Consider the following 23,144-nt stretch of genomic DNA (forward strand, 5'->3'; position numbering starts at 1 on the left):
AATCCCCGCCCAGAAGCTCCTCCGCAGACAGGATGGGCACCGGCGGCAGCGGCGGCCAAGCGGCCTCGGGCACGGCGCGCGCCGGCGCCGCCACGCACAGGTTGTAGGAGTAGGGCAAGGTGCCCTCGCAGAAGTCGGCCGGGAAGGCGGCGCCGGCCACCGAGAAGCGCTGCGCGCCCAGGCAGCGCAGCACGGCGGGCGGCCCGGCCCGGCGCAGCCGCGCCAGCACGGCCAGCGCCACGCTGAGCAGGAAGAGCGCCGACAGCAGCGCCAGCGCCAGCACCAGGTAGAACTGCAGCTCGGCCGCCGGCGCCTCGTCGCCCGCCGCCCGCTCGCTCAGCTCCGGCAGCGCCTCCTGCAAGCTCTCGGCCAGCACCACGTGCAGCGTGGCCGTGGCCGACAGCGCCGGCTGCCCGTGGTCCTTCACCACGGCCACCACGCGCTGCTTGGCCGCGTCCCTCTCGGACACGGCGCGCGCCGTGCGCACCTCGCCGCTGTGCAGCCCCACGCGGAACAGCGCCGGCTCCGACGCCTGCACCAGCTCGTACGACAGCCACGCGTTGCGCCCCGCGTCCGCGTCCACCGCCACCACCTTCGCCACCAGGTACCCGGCCTCGGCTGAACGCGGAACCACCTCGAAAGGCGTCGGGGCCGCTCCCGGGGCCTCTCCCGGGCCCGGCGCCGCCGGCCAGAGCACCCGCGGCGCGTTGTCGTTGCGGTCGAGCACGAAGACGCGCACCGTGGCCGGGGAGCTGCGCGCCGGCGCGCCGCCGTCCTGCGCCCGCACGGCCACCAAGAACTCGCGGCACTGCTCGTAGTCGAACGAGCGCTGCGCGTACAGCGCGCCGCTCCGCGCCTCCACCGACACGAGCGGCGCCGCGCCCGCCGCGCCCGCGCTGCCGCCCGCCAGCCAGTAGCTCACGCGCCCGTTGGCGCCCGCGTCCGCGTCCCGCGCCTGCACGCGCAGCACCAGCGCGCCCGCCGCGTTGTTCTCCCACACGTAGGCGCTGTACGCCTCCTCCTCGAACACCGGCGCGTTGTCGTTCACGTCCGACACCTCCAGCACCAGCTCCGTGCGGCTCGACAGCGCCGGCCTGCCCCGGTCCCGCGCCACCACCGTCACGCCGTGCTCGGACGCCTGCTCGCGGTCCAGCGCGCTCGCCGTCACCACCTTGTACGAGCCGCCCGACGACGCCACGATCGACAGCGGCGCCTCTCCCGACAGCTCGCACGACACCTGACCGTTCTCGCCCGAGTCTCTGTCCCGCACTTTCAGCAGGGCTACTACGGTGCCGACCGGCGAGTCCTCGGGCACGGGGCTCGACAGCGACAAAATCGTGATCTCAGGCGAGTTGTCGTTCTCGTCCATGATATTTATTTGCACTTCGCAGTGATCAGTGAACCCGCCGCCGTCTGTCGCCTCCAAATCGAAGACGTATTTATTTTTCTCCTCGAAATCGAGAGGAGTCAGCGTCCTGACCTCCCCGCTCTCGCTGTCGATAGCAAACAACCCTCTTACGGCGTCCGGCACACTGCCAAATGAGTAAGACACTCGCCCGTTCGAGCCCGCATCTGCGTCTGTCGCCTGCACACGCAGCACCAGCGACCCCACGGGCAGATTCTCTGCTACTTGCGCTTCGTAGACACTTTTGCTGAACACGGGTGGGTTGTCGTTGGCGTCCGTCACGTTGACGTGAACCTGGACAGTCCCGGACCTCGCAGGGTCCCCGCCATCTACCGCTGTCAGAATCAGATCAAAGGAGCTCTGCTTCTCTCGGTCCAACGCTCTCTCTAGCACTAATTCCGGCTGCTTTTTTCCACCCGGCTTTTCCTTCATGGACAGTGAGAAGGACGGGTTGCTAGTGAGCTGGTAAGTCAGCAGCGAGTTGCTTCCTGCGTCCTCATCTCGAGCTATCTCCAGTGGAAAACGGGCACCGGGGGGGATCCATTCACCGATCTCGAGCTCCAGAGCAGCCTTGCTGAAGGCCGGGGAGTTGTCATTCACGTCCTCGATGGACACCTCCACATGGAAAATGTTAAGCGGGTTGTGCACCAGCGCCTCGAAACTGACGGAACAGGACACCGACTCGCCACACATCTCCTCCCGGTCCAGCCTCTCGTTCACGTACAAGTTCCCGTTTTCCTCATTCACCGTGAAGTATTGCTTCTCCTCGCTCAGCCGCAGCTTGCGCGCCGGCAGCTCGTCGGCGCTGAGCCCCAGGTCCCGCGCCAGCGGCCCCACGAGCGAGCCTCTGCCCAGCTCCTCGGCGATGGAGTAGCGGACCCGCTCCGCCGCCGCCCCGCAGCACACGCACAGCAGCACCGCGCACAGCAGCGCTCGCCCGCCGCCCGGCCCGCGCCTCTGCCGCCGCCTCACCGCCATTCTCTTGGCGCAGAGCTCGCCAAGCTCCTGCCTCCTGCCGCTGCCCTGTCGCCCTTCCAGCCGCTCTCGCCAGACAGCGCAGGGGCCGCCGCAGCACAGACACGCCGCTCTGGCCGCCTCGGACGCCGCTGCTGCTGCTGTCGGTGCCGCTGCCGCTGTGGCCGGCGCCGGGCGAGCGAGCAGCCTGCGGGGGCAGGACGCGGCTGCGGCGGCTTTGGGCGGCGGCGGCTCCCGCGCCGCTCGGCGGCGGCCAACAGCGGCACCCGGAGGCGCCGCGACGCCACTGCAGCCGCCGGATGGCCGCGCTCAAGGGGGCTCGGCTTTGGGCGGGGCTCTGCGGCTGCACCGGCTAGGGGGTCTCTTTTAGACGTCAATCATCAAGCTCAGAAGCTCTTGCTTAATACTACTCCAAAAGCCTTTGTATATCAGATCCGCTTTCAGGTTCTCTGAGCGCATCGTTTTGAATCTTATTGAATAATCAGAAGCAAATATTCTCGGCATTTGTAAATAATGCCAAGAACAAGTAAATAAGTAAAGTAAGGAAAGTAAATAGTGGAATTCAGCTGCTCTTAATAAAACCATGGCACACCTCTAACAGCAATAAACGATATTGTAGGGAAGAATTCAAGAGCTTTTTCACACTATGTAATGTATGTTGAATTCTTCTTTCATTACTTGGCATGACTTGACCTGACATATAGACAAGCCTAAAGCAGAAGAAACAATCTCTATCTTAAGGTAGCAGATATAAATGTACTCTCTTCTTTCTGATTCATGGAAGTTAATTTATCTGCATTTCCATATCTTAGGGCCTGACAATGGAAAAGTGCAGTTCTTCATAGGTCCAACCAATGCTTTTATTTGGAAGGGTTCTCTAAAAGTCATTGGATCCACACCTCTGCCATGAGCAGGAATACTTTCTGTTAGACTTGAATGTTGGAAGCATATCCATAACATCCCTGGGCATTATGTTACATTTTCTCACCACCCACACTTTCAATCTTTCTCCTAATCAAACCCCTCCATGTCGCAGTTAAAAGTGGTTGTCGACTGTCCTGTCATCACAGGCCCTGGTAAAACCTTAAAAACCACAGTCACGGTTTCAAATTTAATAGAACTGAGCAGAATTGTGAAAATGAACTGCAACCATCCTGGAAACAAAGGCCTGAAAGAAAGTTACAACTCAGAAGAAATTCTACATCACAGCGTTCCATAAAGTTACGGATGCATAACGGAGGTTTCACACAGGATTAATCAGCTTCTCTACTCCTGAATAATAGGGGTTTTTTGTGAATAGTTACTGTGGAAAACTTTATTTCCAGAGGAATTTCATTTTGCTTCATGATAGAGAAACCAGGATCAGAACAGAAATGGCACTGGCACGAAGCATAAAATGAAACCATTTCTCAGCCAAACCCACATTGATCCACTGATTTTCCTGGCACAAAACTGAACTCTCACCCTCCTCACTCTGCTTTCACAGCCTTTAGGTTCACTGTCGCTGTTGAGCAGCTAGCAGAGTAATGAAGGCACCAGTTCTCAGTGGCAAGAAGGAATGACCTTTATTGTTTTGATTTCATCACATATATAGAGTTCTCAAAGTCACCCAGATTGGTCAGTCAGAAGCCTTCCCCCAGGCCTGATTGGCCAGGCCTGCACTGTCCAAGTTCTGGGGCACTGTTCCAATAACATCCAAACTTTATCTTCATTTATAAAACACAAGAAAATTTCTCATGGGAAAAACCTGTGCTAGCCACAGTTCACCATCAACATGTACCAAAATTCTGGCTGTATGTTGACCACAGAACAACGAGTATCTTAGGGAAACATATACTTATGAACTGTATTTCTTTACTGAAATGTCCATGGTGAGGCATGATGGGGCTCTGAACAACCTGGTCTGGTGGAAGTTGTCCCTGCCCATGGGTGAGAGGTTGGAATGAGATTATTTTTAAGGTCCTTTCCAACCCTAACAATTCTATGATTCTGTGTTTCTATGATTCTAGGATTCCATGTACAGTTTCAAGGTATGGATGAGAAATACTCTCCCTGCTGGGTAATTATAAGATGTGTTTTAGAGTCAGAAAGACTGCCTAGCACAATGAAGAACAACTTTATTCCTTGACAAGAAAATAAGCAAACAACAAACAAAAAACCTAACCCAAACCAAACAAATAATCAAAAAAACTTAATCAACCAAGGCAGGAATGGGCAATCGCCAGATGAGTATCAACCATCACTTCACATTTCAGATTGCGTCACCTTTAATATGTACAAAACAAAGAAAACTAGACTGTAACTAGTACACAGGAACTACCTACATGGACCTCACACACAGTCATTTCCTTGGATAGTAAGACAAGGAAAAAGCTTGGAACAACAGCTCTGGGTGTCATCTAATTACTAGGACAAATAGAACTTTACACAATTCACTTAGCCATTTTAAACAGGGAGTTCCACAGGGATCTCCAGCACTGGCCTGTCTCTGTTCAAACAACCAACAGGAAAGCAAATTTTGTATACAGACATGACTAAAAGGAAAGTTACGTGCACAGCTTCTCAGATCCCAAGCATCACCATAAAGATTATTCTGTTCCCCCTGACAATTCAAACAAAAGTAAAATATTATATAGACCATAAGTTATTACTGGCCCTGTCAAAGACCCAGTCATTAGAGTATCAGCTCAAAGGCCTCATCTTCATTCTTCAGCACATGGACTCCTCACAAGATATGTGATTACCACTCTTAATGCAAAAGAATCTGGAACCCCAAACGAGGCTATTTGAGTCCAAACCATGAAATGTAACACCTTAAGACTCCTCCTGACTCATTTTCATAAGTCCAGTAATAACTCTGGGATCAACACAACACATGCCATGTCTCCACCAGTACCTCCTCACACACCAAACCTCCAAAATTCTCCTCAAACCCTTCACATGGTCATCACAGATCTTCAGAATTGAGAGACTCCACCAAAAGAAAAGTTGCTCACACAACATCTCTTTACCATGCATAACATTTGACTTCTCACCCTATCCATGTGACAAGAAAAAGCATATTTTACAGAGACATTTTAAAGAAACATGCCCATGAAAGTCTCTCTCTTTCCACCTGTAAACATGAATGACCCATCTTCAGATCTTCAGAAGAGCAAGGCAGGAAGTTAACACCTGCAGAGTTCAGCACACTCTTCTAGATTATACAACTAAAAATAGGTGATTAATTCAATTATTTACTATGCACCGAACACACAGCTTGCTCTTCCCAAAGCTTCCATATGGCATCTTTGGTAATACAAAAATAAGCTCTGAAGTTACACGATTATGATGACATGCAAATACTTAGTGAGAGCTCTCCATGCACCTGGAATACATATCTCCTAGCCAGTTATTTTGGAAAACCTCACATTGCTTGATACGAGAGTTTGGAAATGGACAGGGAATGGAGGAAAACATTACCTTGAGTCTTTCAATAAACATTCAGGCACAGCTCACAGGACGTAAATCTCCAACCCTTCACATCCAGGGTGTTCTTTCATACATATATCTTAAAAACGTGTGACACTGAAGAGACTGTTCCCCAGATAATTTTTCTTCAAACCACCGGCTTCGCACAGCTATTTTTAATCTCTGTACTGTGGAAGATGCATTTGTCTGCTCTCTTAAGTTCTGTGAAAGGGCTTTATAAAAGGAAAAGCTGAGCAGTCCTTCAATACAGACAAAGTCAGTGAATACCTGCACAGGGGGAATATTATCCTTCCTCATATCTCTGCCTGCACCTTGAATGTCTTCCTTCCCACTCAAGCAATTCTCTTGCCATGCTACATAATATACACCCAAGGCTCATCCAGCTCCCTTTGACATAGCTCTACCTTAAAAAACAAGAGATTAACAACACACACCGCTGCCATTTCATCCTGTGTTTTCTCCTCAGATGCCACTCACAGGCTTGTCAAACACTCACAACCTTCAGGAGGATCCTTCATCTTCATAAAGGCAGACAGACATAATCAAGGAGCAGTTGTGGCCTGATGCAATCCACAACTGGGGACATAGGCCAAAGTGTGGATGAACACAAAGACATTTCCTGCTGACCTCCATTATGTATCATGGAGAACAAAAAAGGCTGAGAACAACGTGCACAGAAGTTCCACAGGAAGCTGTCCGTGTTTTTCTCAAGACACACTCAACCCATTCAAGTACATAGGCTGTTGGGAAAACACCTGAGCCTGCCAATAATAAAAACTTCCATTTCTTAATGAAAGCACACATCAGTTCAGAAGACCTAATACTAACAGGAACACAAAATCTACAAAGCACAGGTGATGGGGGAAAACAATTAGAACCTTATGAGTACCCAAAACTACCCAAACCTCTGATCTAAGGAGCCACCTGCCAGGAGCAGTCTCCCTTCTGCGGCCTCCTCAACTAACTGGAAGGCTGAACACCGACCATACATCCATGTCCCAACAGTAAGATGCACCAGACTTCAGAATGTCACTGAACGAAGCTTTGGCTTTCTTCCGAGCAAAAAAGAAAAAAAGACAAGGAATCATCAGGGGAAACGATCGCAGAGAAACTGTGCCTAGAGAAACTCACCGAGGGAAGGGCTGGATCCGCGGGGAGGGACACGGCAGGGTCCTCGACCCCGAGCAGCGGAGCGGGCTCGTCGGGAGGCGGCCGGGCAGGGACCGGCAGGGTGTCGCAGCTGCTGGCGCCCGAGAAGCGCAGCTGGCTCTTGCGCGAGTCGGCCGTGAGCGACACCTCGTGCGAGTAGGACTGCAGGAAGGCGCGCACGCCGTCGATGCCCACGAAGTGCGAGACCGGCACGCCGCGCAAGGCGCCGCTGCTGGCTGCCAGCAGCTGCTGGCGACGCCAGCGGCGCAGGCGCAGCGCCAGCAGCAGCAGCAGGAAGGCCAGGAAGAGGCACGAGACGGCGGCCACGGCCAGCACGAGCCAGCGCGTCAGGCTGCCGGCCGGCTCGCCCGGCGCCGCCGCCTCGGCCGCGCTGCCCAGCTCGGCCAGCAGCTCGGCCACGCTCTCGGCCAGCACCACGCTGAGCGTGGCCGTGGCCGACAGCGCCGGCCGCCCGTGGTCCTTCACCACCACCACCAGGCTCTGGCGCGCCGCGTCGCGGGCCAGCGGGAAGCGCGCCGTGCGCACCTCGCCGCTGTGCAGCCCCACGCGGAACAGCCCCGGCTCCGTCGCCTTGGCCAGCTCGTACGACAGCCACGCGTTCTGACCCGCGTCCGCGTCCACCGCCACCACCTTGGCCACCAGCGCGCCGGGCTCCGACGAGCGCGGCGCCAGCTCCACGCCCGACCACGCCGCGCCCGACACCGACCCCGCCCGCGCCGGCGGAGGCGCCGGCGGGTACAGCACCTGCGGCGCGTTGTCGTTCTCGTCCACGATCAGCAGCCGCACCGACACGTTGCTGCTCAGCGCCGGCGCGCCGCCGTCCTCCGCACGCACCCACAGCCCCAGCTCGCGCACCTCCTCGTAGTCGAACGAGCGCAGCGCGTACAGCGCGCCCGTCTCCGCCTGCACCGACACGTACGACGACAGCGGCGCGCCCCGCACCCGCCCCTCCCACAGCCGGTAGCGCACGCGCGCGTTCTGCCCCCAGTCCGCGTCCGTCGCAAGCACCGTCAGCACCAGCGCGCCCGCCGCGTTGTTCTCCGCCACACGCGCGCTGTAGCTCTCCTGCGCGAACACCGGCGCGTTGTCGTTCACGTCCAGCACCCGCAGCGACAGCACGGCGCTGCTCTGCAGCGGCGGCGACCCGCCGTCGGCCGCCCGCACCGTCACGTTGTACTCCGACACCTGCTCTCGGTCCAGCTCTCTCGCCGTAACCAGACGGTAAAAATCCTCAAAAGGCTTCTCCAGGCGAAATGGAACGTCTCCGTCGAGTGAGCACCGCACCTGGCCGTTCTCTCCCGAGTCTCGGTCTTGCACGTGTAGCAGAGCTATAACAGTCCCGGACGGGGCGTCCTCAGAAATCTCACTCATGGCCGATCGCACCGAAATCCCGGGTGTATTATCGTTTACGTCTGTGACAGTAATCATGACTTTGGCAGTGTCGGAAAGGCCTCCGCCGTCCCGTGCCTGTACCTCCAGTTCGTAGAAGTCGCCTTCCTCAAAGTCCAGGCTCCGCAACAGGGTGATTGCACCAGTCTCAGAGTCCAGATGGAATATTTTCGTTGCTTTTTCTGTTATTTTCTTCAATGAGTATTTGACATGCCCATAGAGCATATCGTCGGCGTCCGCGGCCGTGACGGTGACGAGCACAGAGCCCACAGGCACGTCCTCGGGCACACGCACAGTGTACTCCGACTGGCTGAACACGGGCGCGTTGTCATTCGCGTCCACCACCGTCACTCGAATCCGAGCCGTGCCCGTCAGCGCCGGATCGCCGCCGTCACTCGCCCTCAGCACCAGCTCGTGAAACGCCGCCTCCTCCCGGTCCAGCGCCTTGGCCAGCACCAGCTCGGGACGCTGATCGCCTCCGGGACCTGACTGCACGGCCAGCGAGAAGTGCTCGTCGCCGCTCAGCTCGTAGCTCTGCAGGGAATTCCGGCCTGAGTCAGGATCGTGAGCATCTGGAAGGGGAAACCGCGACCCCGGGGCTGTCGTCTCGCTCATTTTCAGCTCTGTTTCTGCCTCTCGGAAGGTTGGCGCATTGTCATTAATGTCCGTGATTTCCACTACGATTCCGTAAACCTGCATTTCGCCCTCTACTATCAGCTCACAGCGCAGCACGCACTGCTGCACATTCTCGCACAGCTGCTCTCTGTCAATCCTCTCCGCCGTCACTAAATGTCCCGTCTTCCCATGCAGAGCGAAATACTGAGTCCTACCTTTGTCCAAAATTTGGACGCCGTGGTGGCTGAGCGCCGGCAGCTGCAGTCCCAGATCCTTGGCCACGTCGCCCACGAACGAGCCCTTGGGCATCTCCTCGGGCACCGAGTAGCGCAGTTGTCCCCACGCCGCCTCCCACGCCGCCAGCAGGACGGCCCAGAGCAAAGCTCGCTGCTGTCGGCCCCAGCGCCTCCCCGCCGCGCACATCTCCGCTGGGGCGCTGACGGCACCGCGGCAACCACACCGATTTGCCTCTCAGCTTCTACAATGCACTCAGCTTCTACACTTAGCTGCAGCCGCCTGTCCCTCCGCTTGGCTGCAGAATGGACCAGCGCCGCGGGGATGATCGCGGACTGCAGGGCCGGACAGAGAGCGAGCAACCGAGCGAGCCGATCCTCGGCGGGCGGGGCTGCAGCGCTCTGATCTTCTTCTCGCTCTTCTCGGTCAACAGCGGCGCCCGCAGCCTCCTCCCGGCACTGCAGGCACCGAGCGCCGCCGAGTGCTGCCCACTCTGCCTTGCACACAGACAGCTCGCGGGGAGAGGACAGTCGCCACCGATCATGGGATCCCGTGAAGCAGGGACCACCTGCATCGGCTTTTTTGCAGTCGATCTCTGCTTTGATGGTCCAGCGGATCACGATCGCGAGGAAAGCAGAGGCAACCCGTGTGCATGGTGCTTCTACCGGACGGGAAATGAATGATTTACTAATGTCAATATATGTAAATTAAAAAACATTTTTCTTATTTTATCCTCTAGGTTCTTGTTAGTCTTGTCCTTTTTTTAAAAGTATCTTCAACAACAGGCTCTCAGAGAGAAAATGTGATGATACCCCTGCATCCCGAAAAACCACGTATATGAGGTTCATTGACACAGGAGAAAATTGTTACAGGACTGAATTATACGTTCAAATACAGATGCTAATACTCTCAAATAAAAGTTTAAGTTTTCCAATATTTGATATCTCTTTCTAAAATAAATCTAGTATTTTCTTAGTTTATACACACATTTAATCAAGTCATTCTGGGTTTCCTTTTCTTTGAAATCAAGATGTAAAGCATTGAAGCTCGTTAGTATATTATTAATCCAATTCTTTAAAATTCACGTTGGTACGACATGTTTTCAAGAAATGAATTACAGAACTGTAGAACAAAATTACACCTATGCTCTCGAAACTGAGCTGACCATTAATAAATGTGCAAATGGGCTTGATTCAAGTGCCTAAACCGCCGTCTGGCCAAACTACTTGATATTTGATCCCTTCGTATATCTCTCCTAATAAACAGTCAGATTTGCAAAACTTTGCCATTCTCGATATACCTGAACTCTCAAAAAAACCCCAAACTCTTTATGCAAAGAGGACAGAAGAAAAAAATCTCGGAAACAGAAAGCGTTCTACACTTTCACCGGGGTCAGAAATAAAGATCATGAAGAGCAAAACAGAGGGAACTGCCAAGCCGGATGCAAAACGGAAGCCACTTGTGCCTACTCCTGCATTCTCCCCCAAAACGGGCGACATTCTCTTTTTTCACTCAGTTCGGAGAACGGAATTTTACACACACGTTTCCTTTGTAAATCCAACAAGGACAAAAAAAAATTGTAACGAACGTGTTTGTGTAAAATTATAAACAAATTTCAAGCACACCATTTCTGAATAAATCATTCAGGAAGCAAAAAGCTACAACGCCAGGTGTCAGTGGTTTTGGTTTTTTTCCACCCCTGACTCCGTCATGCAGAATCTGCTTTACTCCTTCCACAAAATAAGGAACTGCTATAAATATTGCTAGCGCATTCTAATTAATACAACACTAGTGTTGAAGACATAACCGAAGTAGAACTTGTAAACAAGAACCAAGTGCTTCCTGCTCTCCATGGACGGGGAATGGCCCGTTCCTTAATTCAGTTCTTCAAGAAGACAGGAACGTGCAACTCACTAAAACACCACCCCGGGAAACACAGATAAACTATTAGATTTTAGCTCCATGGAAAACTATAGTCAAAACATGTCAGCTCCAACTCAAGTTGCTGCCAAATAAAAATCAAACTTTTCCACCGCTACACGGAGACACATGACAGTTCCCAACAGATATCACCGAGAGAAAACCAGAGGAAAGCATAAGACCTTGGGAAAGCCTCAAGTACAGAAGGAGGATGGGACTTTACAGACCTGAGAAGAGTCCGGGTCGGCGGGCAGCTCTCCCACAACGGCGGTATTACTCGGGTCTGGCTTCTCGCAGCAATCCCCGCCCAGAAGCTCCTCCGCCGACAGGATGGGCACCGGTGGCGGCGGCGGCCAAGCGGCCTCGGGCACGGCGCGCGCCGGCGCCGCCACGCACAGGTTGTAGGAGTAGGGCAAGGTGCCCTCGCAGAAGTCGGCCGGGAAGGCGGCGCCGGCCACCGAGAAGCGCTGCGCGCCCAGGCAGCGCAGCACGGCGGGCGGCCCGGCCCGGCGCAGCCGCGCCAGCACGGCCAGCGCCACGCTGAGCAGGAAGAGCGCCGACAGCAGCGCCAGCGCCAGCACCAGGTAGAACTGCAGCTCGGCCGCCGGCGCCGCGGCGCCCGCCGCCCGCTCGCTCAGCTCCGGCAGCGCCTCCTGCAAGCTCTCGGCCAGCACCACGTGCAGCGTGGCCGTGGCCGACAGCGCCGGCTGCCCGTGGTCCTTCACCACGGCCACCACGCGCTGCTTGGCCGCGTCCCTCTCGGACACGGCGCGCGCCGTGCGCACCTCGCCGCTGTGCAGCCCCACGCGGAACAGCGCCGGCTCCGACGCCTGCACCAGCTCGTACGACAGCCACGCGTTGCGCCCCGCGTCCGCGTCCACCGCCACCACCTTCGCCACCAGGTACCCGGCCTCGGCTGAACGCGGAACCACCTCGAAAGGCGTCGGGGCCGCTCCCGGAGCCTCTCCCGGGCCCGGCGCCGCCGGCCAGAGTACCCGCGGCGCGTTGTCGTTGCGGTCGAGCACGAAGACGCGCACCGTGGCCGTGGAGCTGCGCGCCGGCGCGCCGCCGTCCTGCGCCCGCACGGCCACCAAGAACTCGCGGCACTGCTCGTAGTCGAACGAGCGCTGCGCGTACAGCGCGCCGCTCCGCGCCTCCACCGACACGAGCGGCGCCGCGCCCGCCGCGCCCGCGCTGCCGCCCGCCAGCCAGTAGCTCACGCGCCCGTTGGCGCCCGCGTCCGCGTCCCGCGCCTGCACGCGCAGCACCAGCGCGCCCGCCGCGTTGTTCTCCCACACGTAGGCGCTGTACGCCTCCTCCTCGAACACCGGCGCGTTGTCGTTCACGTCCGACACCTCCAGCACCAGCTCCGTGCGGCTCGACAGCGCCGGCCTGCCCCGGTCCCGCGCCACCACCGTCACGCGGTGCTCAGACGCCTGCTCGCGGTCCAGCGCGCTCGCCGTCACCACCTTGTACGAGCCGCCCGACGACGCCACGATCGACAGCGGCGCCTCGCCCGACAGCTCGCACGACACCTGACCGTTCTCGCCGGAGTCTCTGTCCCGCACTTTCAGCAGGGCCACCACGGTGCCGACCGGCGAGTCCTCGGGGACGGGACTCGAGAGCGACAAAATCGTGATCTCGGGCTCGTTGTCGTTCTCGTCGATGATATCTATTTGCACTTCGCAGTGATCAGTGAGCCCGCCGCCGTCTGTCGCCTCCATACCGAAGATGTATTTATTTTTCTCCTCGAAATCGAGGGGACTCAGCGTCCTGACCTCCCCGCTCTCCCTGTCGATAGCAAACAGCACTCTGACGGCGTCCGGCACACTGCCAAATGAGTAAGACACTCGCCCGTTCGAGCCAGCATCCGCATCTGTCGCCCTTGCCCGCAGCACCAGAGACCCCACGGGCAGATTCTCTGGTACTCGTGCCTCGTAGACGCTTTTGCTGAAAACAGGAGGGTTGTCGTTGGCGTCTGTCACGTTGACCCGAACTTGGACAGTCCCGGACCTCACGGGATCCCCGCCATCTATCGCTGTCAGAATCAGCTCAAAGGAACTCTGCTTCTCTCGGTCCAACGCTCTCTCTAGCACTAATTCCGGCTGCTTTTTTCCACCCGGCTTTTCCTTCATGGACAGTGAGAAGGACGGATTGTTGGTGAGCTGGTAAGTCAGAAGGGAATTGCTGCCCACGTCCTCATCTCGAGCTATCTCCAGAGGAAAACGAGCACCGGGAGGGATTAATTCACCGATTTCGAGGTCCAGAACAGCCTTGCTGAAGGCGGGGGAGTTGTCATTCACGTCCTCGATGGACACCTCGACGCGAAAAATGTTAAGCGGGTTGTGCACCAGCGCCTCGAAGCTGACGGAACAGGTCGCAGACTCGCCGCACATCTCCTCCCGGTCCAGCCTCTCATTCACGTACAGGTTCCCGTTTTCCTCATTCACCGTGAAGTATTGCTTCTCCTCGCTCAGCCGCAGCTTGCGCGCCGGCAGCTCGTCGGCGCTGAGCCCCAGGTCCCGCGCCAGCGGCCCCACGAGCGAGCCTCTGCCCAGCTCCTCGGCGATGGAGTAGCGGACCCGCTCCGCCGCCGCACGACAGCACACGCACAGCAGCACCGCGCACAGCAGCGCTCGCCCGCCGCCCGGCCCGCGCCTCTGTCGCCGCCTCACCGCCATTCTCTTTGCGCAGCGCTAGCCAAGCTCCTGCCCCCTGCCGCTGTCCTGCCTCCCTTCCAGCCGCTCTCGCCAGACAGCGAAGGGGCCGCCGCAGCACAGACACGCCGCTCTGGCCGCCTCGGACGCCGCTGCTGCTGCTGCTTCTGTCGGTGCCGCTGCCGCTGTGGCCGGCGCCGGGCGAGCGAGCAGCCTGCGGGGGCAGGACGCGGCTGCGGCGGCTTTGGGCGGCGGCGGCTCCAGCGCCGCTCGGCGGCGGCCAACAGCGGCACCCGGAGGCGCCGCGACGCCACTGCAGCCGCCGGATGGCCGCGCTCAAGGGGGCTCGGCTTTGGGCGGGGCTCAGGTACTTAACGTGATTTCAAATACCTTTAAAATTGAGGTGCGCTCTTTAGTGTTTTTAAGTAATCTTTTTCTGTCACCGTGAGCATTCAGAAGGAAATATTCTCGGCAAAACAATAAAGAAAAGGACTTAGCTTGTCTTGATATCAAGGCACCACTGAGGGAACCGGAAACTGTATTAGAGCCAGGGAAATCTCTGAGTAATCTGCCATGTATCTTTAATTCTGCTTTCCTCTTCTGACTCGAATTAAGCTTAGGTACAGTTTTGTCCAAACAAATGCTTTTATCTCTATGCCAAGCGTATCATTGCTCTTCTGTTTCTTGTTTGGACAAATTCTTTTGCATGTCTATATTTGAGGGCCTGATGATGGAAACATAAAGTCACTATCAGTCTTTTATAGACTCAAGGAATGCTCTGGGTTGAACGGATCCTTTAAGATAAGTTAATCCACTCATCACTCATTGGCAGGGACATTCTTCACTAGATCAAGTTACTGAAAGGCCTGTCCAGCCTTCCTTGAAACCTTCCAGTGGTGACACATCCATAACATTTCTGGGCACCTCATTCCAGTGTCTCACCACACTCATCATAAAACATTTTGTCTAATCTAAGCCTACAAAGTCCCTTTCAATCTTTCTCATAAGCATTATTTATAAATTGAAAAGACAGTGTAATTTCTACTCAAAGCTTTTTTTTCCTCAGGCTAAAGGACCTGTGTTTTGTCAGAGCTTCCTCATGGCAGAGAAGTTCCATTTCTTTGGCAATCTGTGTGGTCAAAGAAGTGTAGAGGGGGAGGACCACCTACATCTTCCTTCCGGTCATGCTACTTGTTATGCAATCCTAAATGAAATCTGGGCAGCAAGTGGATACTGCCAGCTCATGTCCCATTTCTCATCCAGCAGTAACCCAAAGCACTTCTCTGCAAGGCTGCTCTCAATCTGCCACTCTCCATTGAAACTGAAGGTTGCCCTGACCCATGTAAAGGACCTTGCACATGGCCTTCTTGAACTTCTATGTTTGCACGGATCCACTAATCCAGCTTATTCATAAACATCATACCTGCCTTCTCACTAATTAACTCAGGCTGGTGTCAGCTTCACATTTGCTGAGGGTGTGCTTGATCCCATTGTCTATGAAGATACTAAATAGTGCTGGTCCCAGTACAGACACCATACATTACTGGTTTCCTCTTGGACATTGGGCCAATAACTCTTTGGAAGTGACTATCCAGCCAGTTCTTCATCCATTTAACAGTCTCCAGTTGATTACCAAGCATATTCTGGGAGATTGTGTGTCCACATTCTCTGTCCACATTCTTCCACTGGCCCCTGATCTGCTCATGAAAACCTTGGCTGGGCTGGTGACCACTCTGCACTTTGAGAACTGCAGCAGAGATGTTTTTGTATTGTTACACTACAGACAAAGTGTTCCTGGGTGAGCACACATGTCCTTATGAAACCCTTCCTCTTTACAGCTGTAAACATCGTGGTTGTGTGTGGGAACTGCACCTGCACTTGGGCAATTGGGACTGATGTGACCTTCCATATAAGATCAGACACTCTGAGGCTGAGCTCATGACAGCAAAGACAAGCGTTAGAAACATATGGAAATGTACAGATCAGGTGCAATAACATTTTGTAGGCCACACAGAGCAAAAGAGATTCCAGTTGCATGGCACTCCATCAGGCACAAGCATGTGTTCTCTATGACATACAACAAGCAAGGAAATCACCATCTGTTCTTCTACAGCCTCAAATGCAGAGCTCCCCTGTCTTCTCTCCAATGCTGCACAGCTGTTGGTTTGCTACTGCCCCTTAACATCATGGAAAAATTTAACATGAGGGAATAATGCACTATGACCACGTCAAGAAGGGAAGTACATTTGTCTGCTCACCACCATTCTGAGAAGAAGCTGAAGGATTCTAAAATACATAAATGATAACAAAACTAAAAGATTAGCGTCATCCAGCAGAGAATGACTTATCTAACTAACATCTCAGAGGGAATCTGCTGCCCTCTTTTATCACACACACTGTTCCATGGAGATGCAGGTACTACTGAGGTCATATTTACACCCGTTCATCGCAACAATAACAGAACTCAATGATACCTTCACATCTCCTGCCTTTCACGCCTGCTCTGGCATGAGCAAGAGGCACTAATACAGGATGCATTGCTGAATGAAGCAATGCTGAACATTACAAAGAAGCCTTCATACAAAGAAAATCAAGACTCAAAAAACAAAACCATAAATCAGACAAGCAAGGCAAGGAAGCATTAGAAGACAAGGGGCAGTTAGAGAAACTCAACAGTTTCACTGATCTTCACTGCAGGCATTGGAATTCATCTCTGTGAATACCTGGAAGTCACTGAGGCCTCAAGGTGCAAATGCAGCCCTAAAGTCTTACCCTGGACTGTGTAGTAGTGGGGTTCATCATAAAAAATAGTCATCAGCTCTCAGCTGTTCTGTTACTTGACCTCCCAAAGATATTAAATATCTGAGGCCTCAATCCCACCCTTCTAAGAAATTCTAACAGAATCACTTTCTCCTTTTTCTTCATATTCCTCAGACACAAAATTTTGTCCTAAGTGGTTCAATTAGGTGTTTGCTGTGAAACCACAGCCATAGTTTCAAAAGAAGAAGCACTGACCAGAAACACATGAAAAGACCACAGACCTTACAGTAAAAAAAGACCTGAAAGTCTAATTGCAGCTATGAAGACACTCTACCTCACTGTGTCCCCAGGAGTTACAAATGAAGAATGACATTTTCATACAGGAATTATAAGCCATTCTACACAAGCATCATGGCTCTACCTGCACAGCTTTCCAAGAAAATACTTTATTAATGGATGATTGGCTTTGTCTTTCAGGAGAAGGATACCAGAATCAAAGGAAACACAGCACAGACCTTGGCACACAGCACAGACTTTGGCACCAGGCCTGAAACCAAACCATAGCCCAGCTAAACACACACTGACCCACTGATTCCCTTGTTCAAATTCAGCCTTTTAGTCTCCTGGCTCTGCATTCACAGACTGTTTTTGCATCATGGACAACATCCAAATCCTGACCACAGAGTATCTGTAGCCACAGGGAAAAGAGCATTTCATTCAGTCTGATTTGCAGGAAACACAAAGCTAGTGAAGTGTTTGTCTTAGCTGATGTCCACCTTCAAGGTAGGGATGAGAACTGCTCTCCCACCCTGGCAATTATAAGACATTTTCTGGTGTTTCACACATAATCATCAAAGTTGGAAGAGATCTTCAAGATCATCTAGTCCAGACTAGCATCACGATAATTACCCTTAAACCATATCTCCAAGTGCCACATCTGGATGCCTCTCAAACATTTCCTGAGACGGTGACTCCACCACACCACTGGGCAAGTTATTCCAAGCCTGACCACTCTTTCAGAGAAAAAAGATTGCAAATATCTGATCTGAATGGGGCAACTTAAGACCATTTCCTCTCATCCTTTCACTTGAGACATGGCAGACATTACTACAACCTCATTTAAAGCAGTTATAGAGAGCAATGAGGTCCTCTCTGAGCCTTCTCTTTTCCAAACTAAACAACTCCTGTTCTTCTCATAAGCTTCACCAGCTTTTGTTTGCAGGACTGCCAGCTTTCCTCCTTCACAAGAAAAAACAACCAAATAAAACATGAAAAGACTGAGAAACCGTCAGAAGTGCATGAACCGTAGATTCACATTTTAGATTGTATCAACTGTAGTAGGTACACAACAAAGGAAATTAGTTTGTAAGAAGTATGCAGGAGGCTCACACAGGAGCTCTCACCACAGACCCCAAATACAGCCATGTCTTGGACCATGAAAACCAAAAAGCTTGGAAGAACAGCTGGGGGCCTCATCTAACAGCTGGGGCAAACTGGATCTTTACACCTTTCTTTTAGTCACTTCACACTCCTGCACAGGCCCTTTCTCCGGACAGATTAAATTCTTTTCCCTCTCCAAACGCCACACAAAAGGAAAGTTACACCTGCAGACAAACTCTGTTTAAAGAAAAGCCGTACACACAACTTCTCAGATCCCAAGCATAGCAACAAACATTATTCTGTTCCTCCCAGTAATTTGAACAAATGTAAAATGCTATGAAGGCCATAAGTTATTACCAGCTCTATTAAAGACCTGGTATGCAGAGTATCAGCTCAAAGACAGCATCAGACATGAGTAATGTAAAAGAATGCTGAACCCAAAACTAGGCCATTTGAGTCCAAACCATTCAATGTCAAAAAAAAAATCTACTACAGAGTTATTTTCAGAAAGCCAGGTTTAAATTCCGGGAATCAACAGAACACATGCCATGTTTCCACCAGTACCTCCTCATACAGAGCAATCCCAACAATCCCTTCAAACACTTCAAGACTCACATGGTTACCACAGATCTTCAAAACTGGCAAAGAGACTCCACCAAAAGAAAAGTTGCTCAGATGTCTCCTTACCATGGATAATGTTTGACTTTTCACCGTGTACATGCACAAGCAAGACCATGTCCATGAAAATCTTTCTCTTTCCAGCTGTAAACATGAAAGGCATGTACAGAACAGCAAGGCAAATGCAGCAGATCTGATCTTCCACACGCGTGCAGAGAGAAAGAACCACCTTCAGATCACCAAAGAGCAAGGAAGGGAATTAACAGCTATGGAAAGGAAGAGATCACGACACACCCTTCTCGGTCATGTAACTAAGAATAGGTAATTAATATAGGTGTTTACTAAGCAGTGAATAACCGACTGCTCTTTCCAAAGCTCCCACATGACCTTAGTCATGAGTACATAATAAAGCTGTTAAATTACACAATTATGACGACCTGCAAACACATATAAACAACTTCCCAGGGCCTTCCACACAGCCGAAATTACATGTCTCCTTGCCAGATATTTTGGGAAGGATGACATCACATTGAATGATACTAAAGGTGATTAATGAGAAGATAAATGAGAAAATAATTCCCTTCTGTCCTTCAACAGATCCGTAGAACTCCAGGACTCAAATCTCCAATCCTTTACAATGTCCAGGGTGCTCCTTGACCCATCTAATTTACAAACTCATGACAGATTCCCTGTCCACTTCTCTTTACACCACCAACTTCACACGGATAACTTCACATCTATATATAAAGGAGGGTGCATTTCTCTGCTCACTGCTCTTCTGTGAAGAAACCTCAGACTTGCAAAAGGAAAAGAGATCAGTGCTCCAGGAGAAAGTGAGTCAGTGAATGTCTGCATAGGGTAATCACTCTCTCCTTATGACTTCCTCTGCACTTCGAATCTTTCCCCTCCCACACACTCCGAGGATCTTGCCGTGACATTTATTGTACAGCCAAGGCACATCAAGATCCATTTGACTTAGCTAAACTTTAAAAGACAAGAAATCAACAAAGCAGCCCTGCTATTTCTTCCTGTATTTCTACCTCTACATGCAGCCACACACTGGTGGGTGGCTTCCAAGAGGATCCTTCATCTTTGTAACAGGGAGAGAGACATGATCAAGGGAGAAGCTGTGGCCCGGCCCATTCCCCTGCGGGGTTAGACAAATGCAAAGACATACCCTGCTGAAGGGCATATCCACATAAAGGCTAAGTATAATAAAAATGACGAGCAGCAAAATTACAGAGCTGTCGAGATTAAAATACAGAAAATTGCACCCAAATTAGGAACATGTAAGGTTGGGATGACACCTGAACCAGCAAAGAAAAAAAAGGTAATTTTTCAATAATGTAACCCATCCGTCCAGAAAAGCTATCAGGGAGAGGAACACGGGTATCACAAATGTCAGGGCACAGAAACGACTTGGTGCCTGAAGAAACCACAAAGCCCCACTCGAACTTGCACCCACCATCGGCCTCACTACACCTGTCTCCCTGAAAACCTGAAAGGCTGAGCACGGATCCCTCCTCCACCTCTCCCCAGCAAGAGGCAACAGCACACTGTGCGTCAGTGAACGGATATCTGCTATCCTCATCAGCAAACACCTCCACACAGGACACGGAACACAGATGGGAAAGGGCAGAAGAGTTCACCGGAGAAGTTTTGCGGAGGCAGTCTGGACCGAGGAACTCACCGGGATGCAGGCGGAATCAGCGGGTGGAGCGCCAGCAGGGTCCTCGGCCCCGAGCAGCGGCGCGGGCTCGTCGGGAGGCGGCCGGGCAGGGACCGGCAGGGTGTCGCAGCTGCTGGCGCCCGAGAAGCGCAGCTGGCTCTTGCGCGAGTCGGCCGTGAGCGACACCTCGTGCGAGTAGGACTGCAGGAAGGCGCGCACGCCGTCGATGCCCACGAAGTGCGAGACCGGCACGCCGCGCAAGGCGCCGCTGCTGGCCGCCAGCAGCTGCTGGCGACGCCAACGGCGCAGGCGCAGCGCCAGCAGCAGCAGCAGGAAGGCCAGGAAGAGGCACGACACGGCGGCCACGGCCAGCACGAGCCAGCGCGTCAGGCTGCCGGCCGGCTCGCCCGGCGCCGCCGCCTCGGTCGCGCTGCCCAGCTCGGCCAGCAGCTCGGCCACGCTCTCGGCCAGCACCACGGTGAGCGTGGCCGTGGCCGACAGCGCCGGCCGCCCGTGGTCCTTCACCACCACCACCAGGCTCTGGCGCGCCGCGTCGCGGGCCAGCGGGAAGCGCGCCGTGCGCACCTCGCCGCTGTGCAGCCCCACGCGGAACAGCCCCGGCTCCGTGGCCTTGGCCAGCTCGTACGACAGCCACGCGTTCTGACCCGCGTCCGCGTCCACCGCCACCACCTTGGCCACCAGCGCGCCGGGCTCCGACGAGCGCGGCGCCAGCTCCACGCCCGACCACGCCGCGCCCGACACCGACCCCGCCCGCGCCGGCGGAGGTGGCGGCGGGTACAGCACCTGCGGCGCGTTGTCGTTCTCGTCCACGATCAGCAGCCGCACCGACACGTTGCTGCTCAGCGCCGGCGCGCCGCCGTCCTCCGCACGCACCCACAGCTCCAGCTCGCGCACCTCCTCGTAGTCGAACGAGCGCAGCGCGTACAGCGCGCCCGTCTCCGCCTGCACCGACACGTACGACGACAGCGGCGCGCCCCGCACCCGCCCCTCCCACAGCCGGTAGCGCACGCGCGCGTTCTGCCCCCAGTCCGCGTCCGTCGCCAGCACCGTCAGCACCAGCGCGCCCGCCGCGTTGTTCTCCGCCACACGCGCGCTGTAGCGCTCCTGCGCGAACACCGGCGCGTTGTCGTTCACGTCCAGCACCCGCAGCGACAGCACGGCGCTGCTCTGCAGCGGCGGCGACCCGCCGTCGGCCGCCCGCACCGTCACGTTGTACTCCGACACCTGCTCACGGTCCAGCTCTCTCGCTGTCACCACGCGGTAATAGTTGCCTTGTGAGCTCTGCAGCCGGAACGGGACATCCCCGTCGAGCGAGCAGCGCACCTCGCCATTTGCCCCTGAGTCTCGGTCTTGCACATGCAGCAGGGCTATCACCGTCCCCGATGGGGCATCCTCCGAAATCTCACTAAGCGCCGACCGCACCGAAATCTCTGGCACGTTGTCATTAACATCTGTGACGATGATCTTGACTTTTGTCGTATCGAAAAGTCCGCCGCCGTCGCGTGACTGTACCTCCAGCTCGTAATAATCGCCTTCCTCGAAGTCCAGGCTTCGCAATAGTGTGATCTCTCCAGTCTCAGAGTCCAGATGGAAAGTATCCGTTGCCATGTCCGTCGCTTTCTTCATCGAGTATTTCACGTGCCCATAGAGACCCTCGTCAGCATCCGTGGCCGCGACAGCGAGGATGGTGGAGCCCACGGGCAAGTCCTCGGGCACACGCACCGTGTACTCCGACTGGCTGAACACAGGCGCGTTGTCGTTCGCATCCAGCACCGTCACGCGAATCCGAGCCGTGCCCGTCAGCGCCGGATCGCCGCCGTCACTCGCCCTCAGCACCAGCTCGTGAAACGCCGCCTCCTCCCGGTCCAGCGCCTTGGCCAGCACCAGCTCGAGACGCTGATCGCCTCCGGGGCTTGACTGCACGGCCAGCGAGAAGTGCTCGTCGCCGCTCATCTCGTAGCTCTGCAGAGAATTCCGGCCCCAGTCCGGGTCTTGAGCCTCAGCCAGGGGAAATCGCGACCCCGGGGCTGTCATCTCGCTTATCCTCTCCTCCAGTTCAACGTCTTTGAAGCTCGGGGCATTGTCGTTAACGTCCGTGATTTCCACTTCAATTTCATAGAACTTCATTTCCCCCTCCACTATCAGCTCACAGCGCAGCACGCATTTCTCCACCAGCCGGCACAGGTGCTCTCTGTCGATCCTCTCCGCCGTCACTAAATGTCCTGTCTTCCCCTGCAGAGCGAAATATTGTGTCCTGCCTTCGGAAACAACGCGGATGCTGTGGCCATGGATCGCCGGCATCTGCAGTCCCAGGTCCTTGGCCACGTCGCCCACGAACGAGCCCTTGGGCATCTCCTCGGGCACCGAGTAGCGCAGCTGCCCCCACGCCGCCTCCCACGCCGCCAGCAGGATGGCCCAGAGCAGAGCTCTCTGCCGCCGGCCCCAGCGCCTCCCCGCCGCACACATCTCCGCCGCGGCGCCGCCGGTACCGCAACACTGCAGACAGGTTTCCACAGTCGATCGCCGATCTGCCTCCCCCTCCGGCTCCGACTTGCTGCTCCTGACCGCTGCCTCCAGCAGTCCCTCCGCCTTGCTGCAGCACTGATCTGCAGCGCCGGAACGATCCGAAACAGACCGTTTACCGAGACAGTCATTCAGTGATCTAGCGAGAGTCGGGCCGCAGCGGGCGGGGCTGCTGCGCTCTGGCTTTGCTCTCGCTCCTCTCGGTCAACAGCGGCGCCCACAGCCTCTTCCCGGCACTGCAGCCACTGAACACTGCCGAGCGCTCTCCGCACTGCCTTGCCCACAGGAAGCTGGTCTCGTTACAGTCTCCTTGGACACGTGAGGTCCCTTTCAGTGG

General features: G+C 54.7%; 1 protein-coding gene and 1 pseudogene across 9 annotated transcripts in view; both read right to left on the reverse strand.

Annotated features, from left to right (window-relative positions):
* The window catches only part of LOC146431057 (protocadherin gamma-B5 pseudogene), a 4,951-nt pseudogene extending 2,443 nt beyond the window's left edge, over positions 1 to 2,508 (reverse strand).
* The window catches only part of LOC146431052 (protocadherin gamma-C3-like), a 216,829-nt gene that overhangs the window by 140,130 nt on the left and 53,555 nt on the right, over positions 1 to 23,144 (reverse strand). The window contains exon 1 of one of the 9 annotated variants that reach the window (XM_085073281.1): positions 20,285 to 22,941. The exons of 7 other annotated variants lie outside the window; for them this stretch is intronic. In XM_085073281.1, coding sequence (XP_084929407.1) covers positions 20,285 to 22,750 — 2,466 coding nt within the window. In that variant the 5' untranslated portion in view covers positions 22,751 to 22,941. Of the gene's footprint in view, positions 1 to 6,982; positions 9,449 to 20,284; positions 22,942 to 23,144 lie in introns of those variants that run through there. One more of the 9 variants, XM_085073283.1, reaches the window with a different exon arrangement.

Source organism: Lichenostomus cassidix, chromosome 13 (genome assembly GCF_008360975.1).
Source record: "Lichenostomus cassidix isolate B80296 chromosome 13, HeHo_3.0, whole genome shotgun sequence".
In the NCBI taxonomy this organism is placed as follows: Eukaryota; Metazoa; Chordata; class Aves; order Passeriformes; family Meliphagidae; genus Lichenostomus; species Lichenostomus cassidix.